This window comes from Gossypium hirsutum, chromosome D02, assembly GCF_007990345.1.
Source record: "Gossypium hirsutum isolate 1008001.06 chromosome D02, Gossypium_hirsutum_v2.1, whole genome shotgun sequence".
In the NCBI taxonomy this organism is placed as follows: domain Eukaryota; kingdom Viridiplantae; phylum Streptophyta; class Magnoliopsida; order Malvales; family Malvaceae; genus Gossypium; species Gossypium hirsutum.
The window spans coordinates 10913768-10930499 of record NC_053438.1 but is presented as its reverse complement, the minus strand read 5'-3'; the positions used below and the strand labels follow the sequence as shown (position 1 = coordinate 10930499).

Sequence of the window (16732 nt, the reverse complement as noted above, 5' to 3'; positions counted from 1 at the left end):
TTATAGAGAGGTGATTGTTATAAACCTATAACAACATGCTATTATAGAGAGATAATCGTTGTAAACTTACTATAAAAATAAATTTTCATCAAATAAAGTAAGTGCAAATTATATTCAAAAAAGAAAGAAAATGGGAATCAAATTAACACAATTAAAAGACGAATACTAGGTACATGCATTATTATTTTTATGCATATTTTATTTTACATTATTTCACATGTTTAATTATAAAATTCATAAATCTAACGAGTTCAATTAATCAATATGAGTTATCTAATTTAATTAATTAATTTATCATAAGTTACTAAATTCAAGTAATCAATTTATAATTTTATGATGTTCCAAATTCATAGTAGAATATTTAATTAGGGAATTTAATATTTTATTAAATTGATATTTTTAATTCCACTCATTAAAGATTATATGAAATTTAATGACTTTATTGAAATAATATTTTAATTAAGATAATTTTCATTTAATAAATGATAATTAATAGGCTTGATTATATGAAACAACTATAATTTCATTTAAAAATTTAGACCATATGCTGTTATAGAGAGTTAATTTAATAAACTCGTGCATTGGAACCCACGGTTATGAACCCGAATCCATTAGTATAGAACATGTTCTTTTCCAAGTGAAATCCCCTACTACATGAAAGGGTGAAAAAGTGCTTTCGTTGTTGTGGAATAAGAAGCCTTCATATCTTAATACATGTAGTTAATTTATTTGGGGCTATTAGAGTGGGATCCACTCTTTGGGGAATATGAGTCGAAGCAATAACAAGAATATTTCTAGTGGAACATCTTTCACAATCCTTGGAGAGATAGTTCACTAATAGACCGAGGGATAAGTAATTCGCCTCATTCACATTCAGATCATGAATGTTTGGAATCCATATTATGCAAGGAGACATTGCTTTTGCTAATTCAAATTGAAGGGTGATATAAAATCGGTCTATTTCCGACATCATATCCATATTTAACGCATTCATCATAGTTAGAAGCTCCAGCTCTGTATCAAGGTCACGATCAATAGTGTCACTATCATCAATAGCATGACTAGCATCAATATCGTCACTGTCATCAATATTGATATCACCAATAAGAAAACCTTTAAGCTTGTTATCCAGGAACTTTTTCAGAAATACTATAATGAAAGGAACATAGGAGTTTGTCGCCAGGTATTTAAACAAATAGGATCTCCCGGTTCCTATAGAACCTATCACTAAAATACCCCTAGAGGGTGATAGGGCTAAAGTAGAGCGAAAAGGGTTTTTTATGAGACGGGAAATGAAAACTATTAGCCCCACACGAAGTTTGTGAATAAGTGGTTGTTTGATAATGAGCAAGGAATATTTGCCTTTCTGATGTATTGAACTCGTAATTCATTAGATACTTTTTATGAATGTCTTTTATGAATGTCAACTAAGTATCGTAAGTAAAATGGTCCCGGTTGTTCAATCATTTGATAACCAGAGTCATTCTTTGATAAATTATCACTATGAGTCAGACTCAATAGAATTTGGTCAATCCTTTTTTTTTGTCGTTAAGGTGGAGAACTGAACCAAGAATTCTTTTTCTTTATCATCAATCGAATCACTGTTCGCCAGGATTCTATTTTCTCATCAATCCAATCACCGCTCACGTTTTTTATTTTTCTTATCAATGAATAGATCTCTTTACTTGTATGACTTAGATGTCTCGTATTTCTCGAAAAAATGATTTGATTGATGGGATTTGGTATGATACTTATGAGATCAATGATATCGATGAGATTGATATTCAAATATTTCTTCTTAGAACGTTTTGATTTGACACCATAAGCGGGACCACCACCCCATAGCATGTTTTTGCCAAAAGCAGAGAGCAACTAGAAAGAGATTCTTTAACCAGAAAGAATTCAGTTCAGATGTAGGATACCTATCCAGAAGTTTTTGCAGCTCAATCATGTATGATGGAATCATCAAAGATTTGACCTTTTCGAACTCTATTTGTAACTCACTATAGGCTCGAGAAACAAAGAGAAGATGTGTATGAACGAGATATCCAACAACAAGAAGAAGGAAAAGGATTGAATAGAGGAACTCCTAAACATTTGGCGATCTCAGATGTGTCAATATTAATAGTGACTCATTATTTCGATGAATCATTTCTTCGGACAGAAGAAAATTATGTAAACACTTATTCAAAATCTCACTTATCAGATTCCATTGTGGAAGACACAATTTTTCTGAAAAATTCGCCATGATATATTTGATCCATGCATAATATCATGAAAAATGGATACAAATTTTTTACTGCTGCTTAGTATCGGTAATATGTCTGAAAAAGTATCTAAAAATATCAATTTTAGATATTTGTACCCTGTTGAAGTGAGGAACCATGGCATATATGTTTGGAATAGATTTCGTTTTGAGAGAGTTGAAAAAGCACTATCTCGTTGAAAGGTTCTATACATCCACCCTTTCTCAACGCATTTCTTTAGACAAAGATTCTGTTTTTCTACTTTTCGGATGGTAAATATTTCTCAGAACATGTAGTGTGAATCAAACCCATGTTTGAATTGAAATTGAGATATTGATGCAAGTTATTCTCTTCTGAATTAGATGGATTCATAACTGAAAGAGGTTAACAATAAGTTCTTTCAAATTTGACTATTTGTCCCTCTATTAGAGGTATTCCAAAAATGTCTACAATCGAGTAAATAGTTCTACGAACTAATGGATCAGATCGAATTGCAAACTGGAAAGATTTGTACAAGTTATACCTTTCATCACCACTTTGTGGAAAATCATTAGATATGAATATGTTAGATACCTGCGACTCGATTGGTGAAGGTGAAATAGTATCTCTCCCCAAAAAAGCATATTTTTTTACCACCACATAAAGAAAATATTTTGTTGCGAATGAACAAGATATTAAGGAATTGTCCATATGTAAAATCATAATTATTGATACAAGCCTTTTCCACATAAAAAGGGAATCTTTTGTTACAATAGAAGTAAAAGTGATGTGGATTATTCAAGAATCAAAGTCGATTTGCTTTATAAAAAGAAGATATCAATGAACTTCTATGAAATGGTTTCACAGGATTCAGCCAATTGTCTTGATCATGGGATATCATTGAGAAATAGGAATCCATGTTATCAAAAGATTTCCTACGATTGTTTCTAGTATGGAATGAGTCAATCATCCACTTTGGTATCTTATTGACCAAAACTGGTGATATTGTTCCTCCATTGATCAAGAATTCCAATTTTTGAGAAGTATTATGATCATCTAATAAGAAAAGTTTCAATTTTTTCAAATGAACGATTTGAAGACCTATTGATTCTAACAACTGATTACAAAGTTGATAATTCGAACCTTTCAATTCATAGATGTGGATCTCAAACCTATGAATGGGGATATTCCCGAAACTCACAAAAAAAAAGAAGTGAGTTAGAAAAAAAGAGAAGCAACTTGGACAAAAAGAAACGAAGTGACTTAGACAAATCTTTTTTGTTGATAACCTCAAACCAATCAATCAAATATTGATTAATACGTAATCGATCGAACACTACTTGAAAACGGCTCTTCTGCTCAGAAACAAAATGTTCCAAATGCTCCTAGAAATTCTTGCTCCCATTGGACCATTTGTATCTATATGCGTTAGGATCCCGATTCATGGATCTCTCGGTCTGAGAAATCAAAATAAAAGGATCGAACCATTTCTTCTGACTCGTTTTCAAATTCAACAAATGTTGGTTGATCGTATATTTCATTATAGCTCTATGATTCAAAGTATCATTTCCTACTTGATCCCTTTGAATTCCATATTTGAAGTTGCGATCGAATCAATTCCTTTTAATGAATCGATTCAATACATTTCTTATGTACCCATAGGTGCTATATTGGATTTGAATAAGATATCAGATCAATCTATTTTGATTGACTACCTCCATTATGTTGTTACTAGCAAATACCATTATTTTTGGTTTTGGATCTTCCAAATCATTCCCGTAGGAGATCTGGACCCATTTTTTTCTGACCCTTCGATAAAAAGATTCATTTTCTTCATAAAAAATAGGAGGTAGAGCCGATAAAGATTTCTTTTTCGATTCATCCCTGGAGTTGAATACCTCATTCAAGATTGTTTTTGATCCAATCCGTAGGAATCAATAGAAAAGGCAAACCCCTTATAATACACCAAATCCGGCTCAGTTATTGATATAGTGAATAGATCTGCCATAACTATGGATGTGGCTATCATAAGTAAAAAGTTGTCATAGAGGGTTAAAATAAAATAAATTAAAAATCAATTTTTCTAAAAACTTCTGTTATAACAAAATACTATTATAATGGGTGACTACTATAGAGAGGAATGTCTGTATATAAATGAAGTAAAAATAAAAATTGAAAATAATTTAGGGCTTAATATAACATTTGGTACCTAAACTTGACAATTTTTTTTTCTAATTTGGTACCCAAACTTGACATTTTTTTAATTTGTACCTAAACTTGACATTTTTTCTTAAGTTGATACTTAATCTTTTTTGGGGTCCAATTTGGTACAAGAACTTGACTCTTTTTCCTAATTTGGTACCTTTTTTTTTTTGATTTGGTACTTAAACTTGTCAAACGTTTTACAAATTACTCCAATATACTAACTGTAATATCCAATTTTAGCCCGGGCTCACATATGGAAACATAATCTTCAAGGATATGCAATCTTAGATATGATATATGCAATCTTAGATATGATATATGCAATCTTAGATATGATTTATGCAATCTTAGAAGATATGATTTTGTAATTTTAGAGATTTAATTTGTAGATACCTTTTAATCTTAGCCGTTGATGTAATTGATCTGTACCGTTGGATTTGGGGAGGCTCAACTATAAATAGAGGCCTCTCCCTTCATTGTAAAGGAGGGAAGTTGGGAATAATAATAATTCTTAAGAGTATTCCCTCAAATTTCTCTTTCTCTTGCATTTTTATTTTCTTTGGCGCGTTCAATAGGGTCCTTTCGACTTCATTTATTTGCGGATTTAGGCCCAGTATTTATGTCAAAGCTCGATTTAGTCTTTTTTTATTTATTATTTATTTTTATTAAATTTGATTTTCTTGTTATTAAGTTATTATTATTGTTATTATTATCATTATTATTATTACTATAAATACACATACGCATATTTTTTTACAATAATATATATACATACATTTGTTTAAAAAAACTTTTATAAACACATGCACATATTATATATATATTATTCTATTTGCATAACTTTTATATACATATATATACATTTACATTTTATATACATATACATTTTTTATTTCCTAACTTTTATATGCATATATATACTTTTATATATTTTTTACTTTGATAAATATGTATATACGTATGTTTTCTTATATTATTCTTCATAAATTTTTATATATATTTCTAAATTAATTAATTTTAATATATGTAATTATTATTATTTGTTTATATATATATGTAATTATCTTTTTTATAATCTATATATATGTATATACTTTTTTTATATATGTACATGTATATATTTTGTACCCTTTTTTTCTCTTTATATTTTTTTGTTTATTTCCTTCTTTTGTTTATCAATTTATGTTTTCATTTATATTTTAAAAGCATGTTTTCTTATTTCGCTCATTTATTTGATGCTTTGCATGTTATTGATTTATTTTTATTTATTTATTTGTTTATATTATTTCTATGCCATTGTTGTATTTATTACTATTGTATTTGTTATCACGATATTTATACATACATTATAACATTACATTATCTTTTACTCAAATTTAAAAATGGAAAATTTTCAAAATAAAGATAATACTCGTATTTAGGATTTTCAAGAAAATTGAGCCCTAACGTATTGGGTTCCGATTTTCTTCATAAAATCTAACAATCGAGGATTGTTCTTTAATCAAACAAAATAAAACTTGTCATCGGGAATTCAATGTGTTGTGTCCTAATGTATTGGATGTGACACGTTGATTTCTCGAGATAAATATTTTTTTTAAATATATATATAAAGGAAATATTGAATGTTTGGGATTTTAAGAAATCGTGCCCTAACGTATTGGGCTGCGATTTCTTCATAAATTTTAAACAATTAAATATTTTCTTAAATTTTATTATACGAGTTTTTTGGACCAACTCATCTTGAAGAGAATAAAATGTTGTGCCCTAACACATTGGGTGTAATATTTTTCTTTTCGAAAAGAGAGTCTTAATAAATAATTTCATTTAACTAAGGATAGTATTTTTTTTTAACTCTCGACTTTAAGACATTAATTAATCAATTTGGTACCAATTTTTGGGCGTTACGAGGGTGCTAATTCTTCCTCGTATGTAACTGACTCCCGAATCTGTTTTTCTGAAACTCGTAGACCAAAGCTATTTTTTAGGTGATCCAATTACACCTTAATAAAAAATTTGTGGCGACTCCTAATTTTCGTTTTTTTTTAAAGTCGACAACTAATTTTTGTTTTTTTTTCAAAAATAAAAAATGGTTTCGACACTAACAATGTTATTTTTTTATGAAATAGCAAAAATAATTAATGTATAACCAAAATGTGACAAATGATATGATATATTTTTTTGTATTTTATATGATCAATAACTTTTAGTTTTATTTAATTATTTATTTATTTGTTAATGAATTTCTTTTAATTGGGTTTTTTAATTTTTTTTCTTATCTAATGTTAATTCATTAAGCATAGCTTAATACATATTTTTTTAACATGAATTTCCTCTGATGTTAGACAATATTTTTTGTAACATAACGAAAAAAAACACTGTTAGTATTTTGAGTAATTTTTATAACACATTTAATAAAGTTAGGCACCGAATTGAACCTAGAAAAAAGTGCTTATATACCAAATTAGGAAAAAATGCTAAATTCAAGTGCCAAATTGGACCAAAAAAATTTTAGATGCCAAATTAGGAAAAAATAAATACCAAATTAAAAAAATATGAAAATTCAATTACCATAATTTTATTTCATACAAAGTACGTTTAAACTGAAAAGAAACTTGGGTGTTTAATTGGTTAAAAAACGAAAACCCATAGATAATAGAATTGGATGAAGCAATGAATCCGTAGTAAATACTGAATTTAAATGGCAAGTGGTATTTATTCCAAATCAATACGCTTAATCTTGTTTTCTTCCAAATAAGGAAAGAAAATGAGTAGGCCCAGTTTTCTTGAACCCCACCTTCATACCTTATATTACCCAATAAGGGAAACTGTAACAAATCAGGGATCCATGGGGCGTCCATTATTATGGCCAGTAGAACAAAATAATATTATTCTAATTCTAGTTGACGGTTGACCGCCCTATGCAAAACCACTACAACAGTGAATACTGCTACCCAAAACCAGACACCGATTCGCCTGGAAACAAAACTGTCATTTAAGGAAAACCAAACCATTTGGTGTGCTTTGCGTAATCTAGTGAGCTGGAAATGTGTTTCAATTCAACAGCTATAAATAGATTCTTGCTAGCTTTCTTCTTTCATCATAAACTACATACAGAAGAAAAAACTAGTGAGCAGACAAATCAAAGACGACTTTATTGTTAACAGCCATTATGAGTACTGCTGGTCAGGTCATTCGTTGCAGAGGTGATCCTTTGACTCTCTTCTGCGATTGCTTCTGGTTATACGATAACTGGGTTCTTTTTTCTGGGATTTATCTGGTTTCGCATTTTCTGTTGATTTTGACTTTTGAGGTTTTGATGCATGTTAAAACTCTCTTTCTTCGATGAAAATTCTTCTATGGTTGGCTATTATTTTTCTAATTCAGTGGTTGTGATATTATTGCAGCTGCGGTGGCGTGGGAGTCGGGAAAGCCATTGTCAATAGAGGAAGTGGAAGTGGCACCGCCGCAGAAGGATGAAGTCCGTATTAAGATACTCTTCACTTCTTTATGTCACACCGATGTCTACTTCTGGGATGCTAAGGTTCACACTTCTCTTTTCTTTTTTTTTTCGTTTTTTACTTCAAGTTGTTAGGAGAAAGATTTTCAATCTGACTCTGACATTTTTTCTGTTATTGTAGGGACAAAATCCTCTGTTTCCTCGTATACTTGGTCATGAAGCTGGAGGGTATGCATATGTCCGAATGTTTTTTCAAGTTCATACGTTCTTATTATTTGTATATGCATTAACCCTTTTCTTTTAAATATTTAGGATTGTGGAGAGTGTAGGTGAGGGGGTGACTGATCTCAAGCCTGGCGATCATGTTCTCCCCATCTTCACCGGAGAATGCAAGGAGTGTCCCCATTGCTTGTCAGAAGAAAGTAACATGTGTGATCTCCTCCGAATCAACACTGATAGGGGTGAAATGATTAATGATGGAAAATCCAGGTTTTCCATCAATGGGAAGCCTATCTACCACTTCCTTGGCACCTCTACTTTCAGTGAATACACTGTTGTCCATGTCGGCCAGGTTGCCAAGATCAATCCGGAGGCTCCGCTTGATAAAGTTTGTGTTCTAAGCTGCGGAATGTCCACAGGTTCTGGACTCGGATTTCACTTTTGTCTTCTTTCTTTGGAATATTTAAACGATGTAAATGAAAGTGAGGAAGTTCTTGTTTCACAACTTGTTTTGCTTATGTTATTGCAGGTTTTGGTGCCACTGTGAATGTTGCTAAACCCAAAAAGGGTCAATCTGTTGCAATTTTCGGACTAGGCGCTGTTGGTCTTGCTGTGAGTTACTCCTGTTTAATTGCCAAGTTTTTCTTCATGGCAACTTGAAGACTGTTGGACTCATTTATCATTAATTCTCTGTTCTGCAATTTAGGCTGCCGAAGGAGCAAGAGTTTCCGGTGCTTCGAGGATCATTGGCGTTGATTTGAACCCCAGCAGATTTGAACAAGGTAGCAATGGTTTTGTAGTTACTTGAACAAAACATTCCAAGATCGGTTATGTTTCTGGTTAAGCAAAGTTACAAAACTGATCATGTTTATTCTTATTACTTGTTGCAGCCAAGAAATTCGGTGTTACAGAGTTTGTGAATCCAAAAGATTACAACAAACCTGTCCAAGAGGTTGGTTCCCACTTGAAAATTCATTTCTATATGCATCCTGCTGGATTCTGATTGGAACATAACCATTAGTTACTAGGGTCACCTTGCGTAAAACCTGTCAACTTGTTATGGGATCCTTATTGAGAAATGATTCTAATGATCAGGCCATTGTTGAGATGACTGGTGGAGGAGTCGATCGCAGTGTTGAATGTACGGGGAGTATCCAGGCCATGATTTCTGCATTTGAATGCGTCCACGATGTAAATAGCTTCACAACATTTTCCTCTTCATCAATGATGCTAGATTATATCATTTTTCATGTTTATCTGAAATGACTTGATTTTCAGGGGTGGGGAGTTGCGGTGCTTGTGGGTGTTCCAAACAAAGACGATGCATTCAAAACTCACCCGGTGAATCTGCTGAATGAGAAGACTGTCAAGGGTACTTTCTTTGGAAACTACAAACCTCGGTCTGACATTCCTGCTGTTGTGGAGAAATATATGAACAAGGTGAGTTTATCTTCCTGTTTATTGGAACCAGGAGTGAGTGTTGAACACCAAAACAGAATGTGTTTGATATTTGTGCAAGAATATGTAAATGCTGGTTCGAATATGTATTGGACATGAGTACATTTTCTCTTCCATACAAATATACTAGCAGACAGTAAAGATTGTGATATCTTTGATGTTGCAGGAACTTGAGCTGGATAAATTCATCACACACACTGTGCCCTTCTCAGAGATCAACAAGGCATTTGAGTTGATGCTGGCGGGTGAGGGACTGAGATGTGTGATTCGCATGGATGAATAAGGAATGGCTGGCCTGGATTGTTTTGCAAAGAGTGATCAAGGAAATAAATAATGTATGCTATACATGGTTTTGCTGTTTTTAATGGTAAATTTTGTCCTATATTCATGTCTCTCATTCTGCCCTGGGTTCAACTTGTTGACCCTTACAGGCTTCTTTATTATATGTTTCATATGTCATGACTTCACCTACTAGCAATAGATTTCTGAAAATCTTATTGAATGCGGAGATCATTGGCGGTCAAGATAGGAAGGGACTTTACTTGAGAATTGAATATGATAACTTAGAAAGTTTTAACATCGAAAGGTCTAATGCAATTAATGCTTCTAAAACTGAAAATTTCATCAGGAATAGGTCCTCTAAATAAAGCACTGAATAAAACAAGTTTGATATACTGCCAATACAAAGCTCAATCTGTTCGGGTCGGTATTGTTATAAGATTTTAAAATTTATAAAAATTTTAAAATATATATTAAAAAATAACAATTCCGACCCACTAAAATCTAATTATTATTAAATTTTAAAAAATATTGACCCTATTTCTTTTATTGGGTCGGTGTTTTTATTTATTTTTTAATTTGTTAGTAAAGCCTTTTTGACTTTTTAGTCTTATTAGTTTCAAAATATTTAATTTACTTCCAATAAAAGAGTAGTGGTCAAATTGAATAAATGTGTAAAGGTAAAGGGCTAAATTTGTTATTATAGCTTATATAACCACCAAAACAAATATTTAATGATTCAATTTTAATAGAGTGACTATTTTGCTCACTCATCTAACGTAGAAGGTTAATTTGTCCATTTTTTTAGTAAGGGATTAAAATACATTTCATGATATAATACAAGAGATTTTGTGGTACTTTTACCTAAGATTGGCTTTATATACTTGAATACTTTAGTATTTTTTATAGTAAATTATACAAACGGTTACTCAATTATTTTCGCATTTCTGTTTTGGTCACTCAACTTTAAAAAATTTCAATTTAGGCACTAAATTTTGTATTCAATCTTGTTTAGGTTACCCATCGTTAAATTGATAACATAAACAATGACATAGCATTTTTCTAATTGATATAATAACACATTTAGTCATTAATACTTACAAAATCTATCAATTTGATCCTCACACTTTCTAACCAAAATTTTCAAAAAGTTTGACAACAAAGGCATTCCAAAACCAAAAAAAAAAAAAAAAATTCTCCAATCGTGTAAATATAACATACTTTACAAATTTATTGTGCAAATATAACATACTTTATAGAGTTTGTTGAGAACTAAACTTTATAAGGATTTTAGTTTTTAGATCATTTAAATTTATTCCATAGCTCAAAGATAGGTTCTTTGCTGCTGGAAAAACTGAATAAATAGAATTTTTGGTTGTTAATTGATTTTATTGTATTTTAAATCATTCATAAAGAAGAATCGCAACTTTGATGTTAATTAATTTTTATTTTATTAAATTAATTAGTACCTACTGCTAGATTTTATGTTTCTTAAGCTTGGTTCTTTGGATTTGGATGTTAAGTGGTGATCCAATTGTTTGGCTTCTAAGCAATAATATATTTGCACGTGTTATTTATTAAATGTTATATTTGTACAATTGAAAAAGGTTTTTTCTTTTTCTTTTTTTGGGTATTATAAATTTATAGATGTAGAATGCCTTTGTTTTAAAAATTGAAAGTTTTGGTTAGGAAGTTTGATCCTCAAATTGATAGAATTTGTAAATGTGAAGAGTTAAATTTATTAAATGTTTTAGAATTAGAGTCAAATTGATGGAATATACAAGTATTGAGGACTAAATATGTTATTATACTAGTTAGAAAAAGACCATGTCATTATTTTAGTTATCAATTTAAAGACAAAATGAGAACAAATATAAAATTTAATCCTTAAATTAAAATTTTTTAAAATTGAATTGACCAAATCAATATCGTGAACATAGTTAAATGAATATTTATATTCTTTACCATTTTTTCTATACAAGCAAATAATTATATTTAATAAAGAAGGGTTTTTTGTTTTTGTGAAATATAATAACAATATAAAATTTAAACAACAAACGTTACACTGAAACTTAAACTACACTTGAGATAATAAATAATCTCCATCATCAAGCCAGCCAGAGTTATAAAGAAGGGATTTTAAATTCTTTGTTGGATGAGGAAAAACTAAATCAAGCTTCTTTCTGTTCAGTATTTGAATCAAAAAGGGTGTCCAGCACATGACTTTAAAGGATAATTCAACTTAGGAGAAGGACCCACACATGACTCTGAAGAACTGAGTTTTATTTTTCAACTACCCAAACTATCATACAGTCCACAAATTTGTTTCCCACCATTCTATTTTCTCTCTCCATCCAATCTCCCTTGTCCATTTCTAGCTTTTATCTCTTCTTCTTCCATGTCTCCTCAACCCGACCCATGCCTGACTCCATTTGTAGCATCTGCTGGCGAATCCATTCCTTCTTGTTTCACTTCCGGAGAAAACAATTGCTGAGGAAACGCCTTTTGCTTCTTATTCTGGTCTCCAGATCAAGCGTTTGTTTTCTCTTTTGAATATCCGATTTGAGTTTTTGGATGGGGGAAAATTATAACGAGTTGAAAAAATCAACGGCTTCACAAACCGGTCTAACCGACGTTGTTTTGGGCTGGGTGATTCTATACATCGACGACCCGGAGGACCGGAGCGCCGTTTCCCTCGTTTGTCGGCGTTGGTACGAGCTCGACGCGTTGACACGTAAGCACGTAACGGTTGCGCTTTGTTACACGACGAGTCCCGAACGGTTGCGGCGGCGGTTCCCACACTTGGAATCGTTGAAATTGAAAGGAAAACCTCGGGCGCCGATGTTTGATATGATACCGGAAGATTGGGGAGGGTACGTAACGCCGTGGGTAAAGGAAATAGCCGAGAATTTGACTTGCTTGAAATCGGTGCATTTTAGGAGGATGATTGTTAATGATTCAGATTTGGAAGTATTGGGTAGGTCTAGGGGGGAAGTTTTGCGGTGTTTGAAGCTTGATAAATGCTCTGGTTTTTCTACTGATGGACTCTTGCACGTCGGAAGATTGTGCCGGTAGCTTTCTTATTCTTTTTAAACATATTTTAATATGTGAATTCATATGCTTAAACTAATACTCCCAAACTTTTAAAAAATTTCAATTTAACTTATATTTTAAAAAGAGTCTAATTTTTTACGAAAATAACTAAAATAATACATTTTTAAACATACATATCTGAGTTTTTTTAATAGAATGTCCAAAATTACTTATACCCCCTCTCAATCCATAAATAAAAGAATAATACGTTTCAATGCATCTCAAACTCACACCCTCTTGGCAATAATTTCCATGACAATTAAACTAAAACTCAATTGATATATCTTTTAAAATTTTTAAATTATTTACATATAAAACAAATAATATTATGTCAGTATAAAATATACATAGATTATATTATACATTGCCACACCAATATCAATGAGAAAAATTAATAATTTAATCAACATTTTCTTTAAAAAATAATTTTACTTTTTTTACACATAAAAAATAAAGATAAAATTGACAAAAAGAAATGTAAAAAATAATATCTAAACTTATCATTATGTCTTAATTTTTTTTTTTACAATTCTTGGTAGAAATAAATAAATACTACACACACCATGAATCAAACCACGACGTAAATCATGGGATCGAGGTTTAAATATTCAAAACTTATTTAAAGAGTTAGGTAAAATGGTAAATGTCTTTCCTACTTTAACTGGTGGTTCAAGGTTCGATACTTATTCTGGGTATGGAACAATTTTAAAACTTGTGACCAGCATTTATTCTCTTAATGGCCCCAGTAGATATATTGAGAAATAAATAAAAAATTCAAAACTTATTTTAATTTTTTTATCAGGGTTAATTTTGCGCAATTACATTTGTTGTTTTAGATATTTGAGAAATAAATAAGATTAATAGTGCTAATTTGAGCTTCTTTTTATTGAAATACGGCTTGAAGGTCAGTGGTATAAAGTAGTAAGTATTGCTTTAATCAAATTCCAATGACTTGGATGTTTGAAGCTCAGTTGGAGCTAAACTGCAGGGGAAAAACATTGGCTTGGTTCGTTCTTATGATTTATTTCTTTACATGTTGGCGTAGGCAATTAAGAACCTTGTTCTTGGAAGACAGCTCAATTATTGAGAAAGATGGTCGATGGATTCATGAGATTGCGATGAATAATTCAGTTCTTGAGACTTTAAACTTTTACATGACGGATCTTGTAAAAGTTAGTTTTGAAGATCTCCAACTTATCGCCAGAAATTGTCGTAATTTGGTATCTGTGAAAATTAGTGATTGTGAAATTTTAGATCTCGTCGGTTTCTTTCATGCTGCTGCTGTTTTAGAAGAATTCAACGGTGGTCCTTTCTACGACCAACCTGATGGGTATGCTGCTGTAACATTCCCCTCGAGGTTATGCCGTTTGGGTTTAACCTACATGGGGAAGAATGAAATGCCAATTGTGTTTCCTTTTGCACCGTTGTTTAAAGAATTGGATCTCCTTTATGCATTACTCGACACAGAAGATCACTGCTTGTTAATACAAAGATGCCCAAACTTGGAAGTTCTCAAGGTTGAATCACAAAACCATTGTCCGTATTCTATTTTTTTTCATTATGTTCTTTAATTATATGTGTTTTCTGAGTGGCTAGACAAGGAATGTTATCGGAGATCGAGGACTAGAAGTTGTTGCCCGAAGTTGTAAGCAACTAAAGAGGCTTAGAATCGAGGCAGATGCTGAGGAGGAAGGAATGGAGGATGAAGGTTTGGTTTCACAAACAGGATTGATGGCTTTAGCTCAGGGATGCCTTAAATTGGAACATTTGGCTGTTTATGTATCCGACATCACCAATGCATCATTGGAATACATCGGGACTTACTTGAAAAACATGTGTGATTTTCGTCTAGTCTTGCTTGATCAAAAAGAAAGGATAACGGATTTGCCTCTCGACAAAGGAGTCCGGGCTCTACTAAGGGGCTGTGGAAAGCTTAGAAGATTTGCACTGCATCTCCGACCTGGTGGTTTGACAGATGCGGGGCTCGGTTACATTGGGAAATATAGTTGGAACATAAGATGGATGCTTCTGGGTTACGTTGGGGAGTCGGATGCTGGGCTTTTGGAATTCTCCAAGGGATGCCCTAAATTGCAGAAACTCGAAATAGGAGGTTGCTTCTTCAGCGAGCATGCGCTAGCAGCTGCCATGATCCGATTAACTTCTTTAAGGTACTTGTGGGTGCCAGGATATCGAGAATTGTCACAATCGAGCCGTGATTTGTTAGCAATGGCTCGTTTATTTTGGAATATCGAACTAGTTCCGGCAAGACGTGTAGTCAAGACCGACCGGGTTGGAGAGGTAGTCGTGGTCGAGCATCCGGGTCATTTGCTTGCGTACTACTCCCTAGAAGGACCAAGGATTGATTTTCCTGATTTGATATTTCGGTTAAACTACCAGCGGATCCTTGTATAGGAGTATAAGTTTATAAAAAGTTGTCCTAGAATAATTTTTATTCATTAAAAATTTGGGCAAATTACAATTAAAGTCCCTTTAAAATAAGATTTGTCTTATTTTGGTCACTCTAATTTTTTTCAATTTAGTATTCTAATTAAGATAATTGTTCGAATTAATTACTGCCGTTAAAAATTTAAACCAAGTCAACCTAAAATATAATAAATTATATATTTTTATTTAGATTTAATTAAAATATTTATTATTTTTAAATAGATTCTGAATATACTTAATCTCAACTCATTTTAGTCGAAACTATAAAATCCGATTTAAAAAATCAAAACAGCACAATCTATAAACTATTTAATCACATAAAAGTTGTAACATGGTTCGTGCTAATTGTAATACAACAATTGTATTAAAAATTCTACAATGTTTGTCCGTAGACCTATTTCCTTCTCAAATTTGGTCCACTGTTCATTATTAAAAAATATTATTAAATAGAAATTTAAACCAAATTAAATTTTTAAAAGAAGTTGTTTATCTAATGAGTAGTTTAACCTCTAGACACTTGTAATTATGTTCATGACTGATAATTTGATATTTTAAATTAAAATTCACACTAAATTATGATTTGACGAGGTATTAAACTAAACCATTATGAAAAAACATCCTGTTATAATTACCTCATCTATGTAAGCTTTGCCACCACAACTTCGTCATGTAATAATTTCGAACACCTCAACTTTGTCAAGAGTAATATCTTGTCAGGATGAAACTTTGTGGACTTACATATGTATAACACATGAAGTTTTTTTAATCTACTTTACCAGGTACATCATTTCACATGTCGTGCTTACATGGTTGAAGTTGATACATCTATTGGTTGGTACTACTTATCATACTCAGTACAGCGAAAGAAGGTAAGGGAGATTAATGGCGGGTATTCTTGCCTTGATTGCAACCGTCAAGTTCAACTTCTTCTTCTCAGGTAATTATATTTTTTTATTGTAATTATGTTTAACATGAATTACCAAAAAACAATTTGCCTACTATTATTGCTTTATCTATTAATTATTATTTACTTGCAGTAAATTCAAAAACATTTCCTCTATAATGACCTTTCATTCATCATTACTTATTCATTACTATTTACCTTGCTTATTACTATTTTAGGTATATTATCACTGTTAATGTTGCTCACGATACTGGCAATGCAAAGTTTCTCTTATTTGGTTCAAAAGCAACGCAGATTCTTGAGGAAGAACAAGAAGACAAGGATGGTGATTAAAATCGATATTGAGAAAGCTTATGATAGGTGAGATGGGAGTTCATTGAAGCTTCGCTTAGGGCCATTGGTAGTCCTAAATTTTTCAGGAAGATCATTATGTCTACCATTTCAAAT

The 16732-nt window shown here is 31.7% G+C and overlaps 2 protein-coding genes and 1 pseudogene across 2 annotated transcripts; 2 read left to right on the top strand and 1 right to left on the bottom strand.

Annotated features, from left to right (window-relative positions):
* Nucleotides 1-565: 565 nt before the first annotated feature.
* On the bottom strand, nucleotides 566-4233 carry LOC121214513 (protein Ycf2-like; annotated as a pseudogene).
* Nucleotides 4234-7317: 3084 nt separating this feature from the next.
* LOC107910430 (alcohol dehydrogenase 1) lies at nucleotides 7318-10066 on the top strand. Its single transcript, XM_016838268.2, has 10 exons — nucleotides 7318-7633; nucleotides 7835-7971; nucleotides 8069-8115; nucleotides 8200-8525; nucleotides 8636-8718; nucleotides 8813-8888; nucleotides 8997-9058; nucleotides 9202-9297; nucleotides 9385-9546; nucleotides 9731-10066. Exons 1-10 carry the CDS (start codon nucleotides 7600-7602, stop codon nucleotides 9845-9847), a joined length of 1140 nt encoding a protein of 379 aa, XP_016693757.2. The 5' UTR covers nucleotides 7318-7599; the 3' UTR covers nucleotides 9848-10066.
* A 1798-nt stretch (nucleotides 10067-11864) lies between these two features.
* On the top strand, nucleotides 11865-15455 carry LOC107910429 (coronatine-insensitive protein 1). Its single transcript, XM_016838267.2, has 3 exons — nucleotides 11865-12914; nucleotides 13982-14453; nucleotides 14533-15455. The coding sequence occupies exons 1-3, from the start codon at nucleotides 12418-12420 to the stop codon at nucleotides 15346-15348; spliced, it is 1785 nt and encodes a 594-aa protein (XP_016693756.2). The 5' UTR covers nucleotides 11865-12417; the 3' UTR covers nucleotides 15349-15455.
* Nucleotides 15456-16732: the final 1277 nt, after the last annotated feature.

Excerpts from the sequence above, each read along its gene's own strand:
- LOC107910429 (XM_016838267.2), top strand. The coding sequence starts at position 12,418 with ATGGGGGAAAATTATAACGAGTTGAAAAAATCAACGGCTTCACAAACC. Across the intron at positions 12,915-13,981 it reads CACGTCGGAAGATTGTGCCG|GCAATTAAGAACCTTGTTCT; the intron begins GTAGCTTTCTTA and ends ATGTTGGCGTAG. Across the intron at positions 14,454-14,532 it reads CAAACTTGGAAGTTCTCAAG|ACAAGGAATGTTATCGGAGA; the intron begins GTTGAATCACAA and ends CTGAGTGGCTAG.
- LOC107910430 (XM_016838268.2), top strand. The coding sequence starts at position 7,600 with ATGAGTACTGCTGGTCAGGTCATTCGTTGCAGAG. Across the intron at positions 8,526-8,635 it reads AAGCTGCGGAATGTCCACAG|GTTTTGGTGCCACTGTGAAT; the intron begins GTTCTGGACTCG and ends ATGTTATTGCAG. Across the intron at positions 9,547-9,730 it reads TGGAGAAATATATGAACAAG|GAACTTGAGCTGGATAAATT; the intron begins GTGAGTTTATCT and ends TTGATGTTGCAG.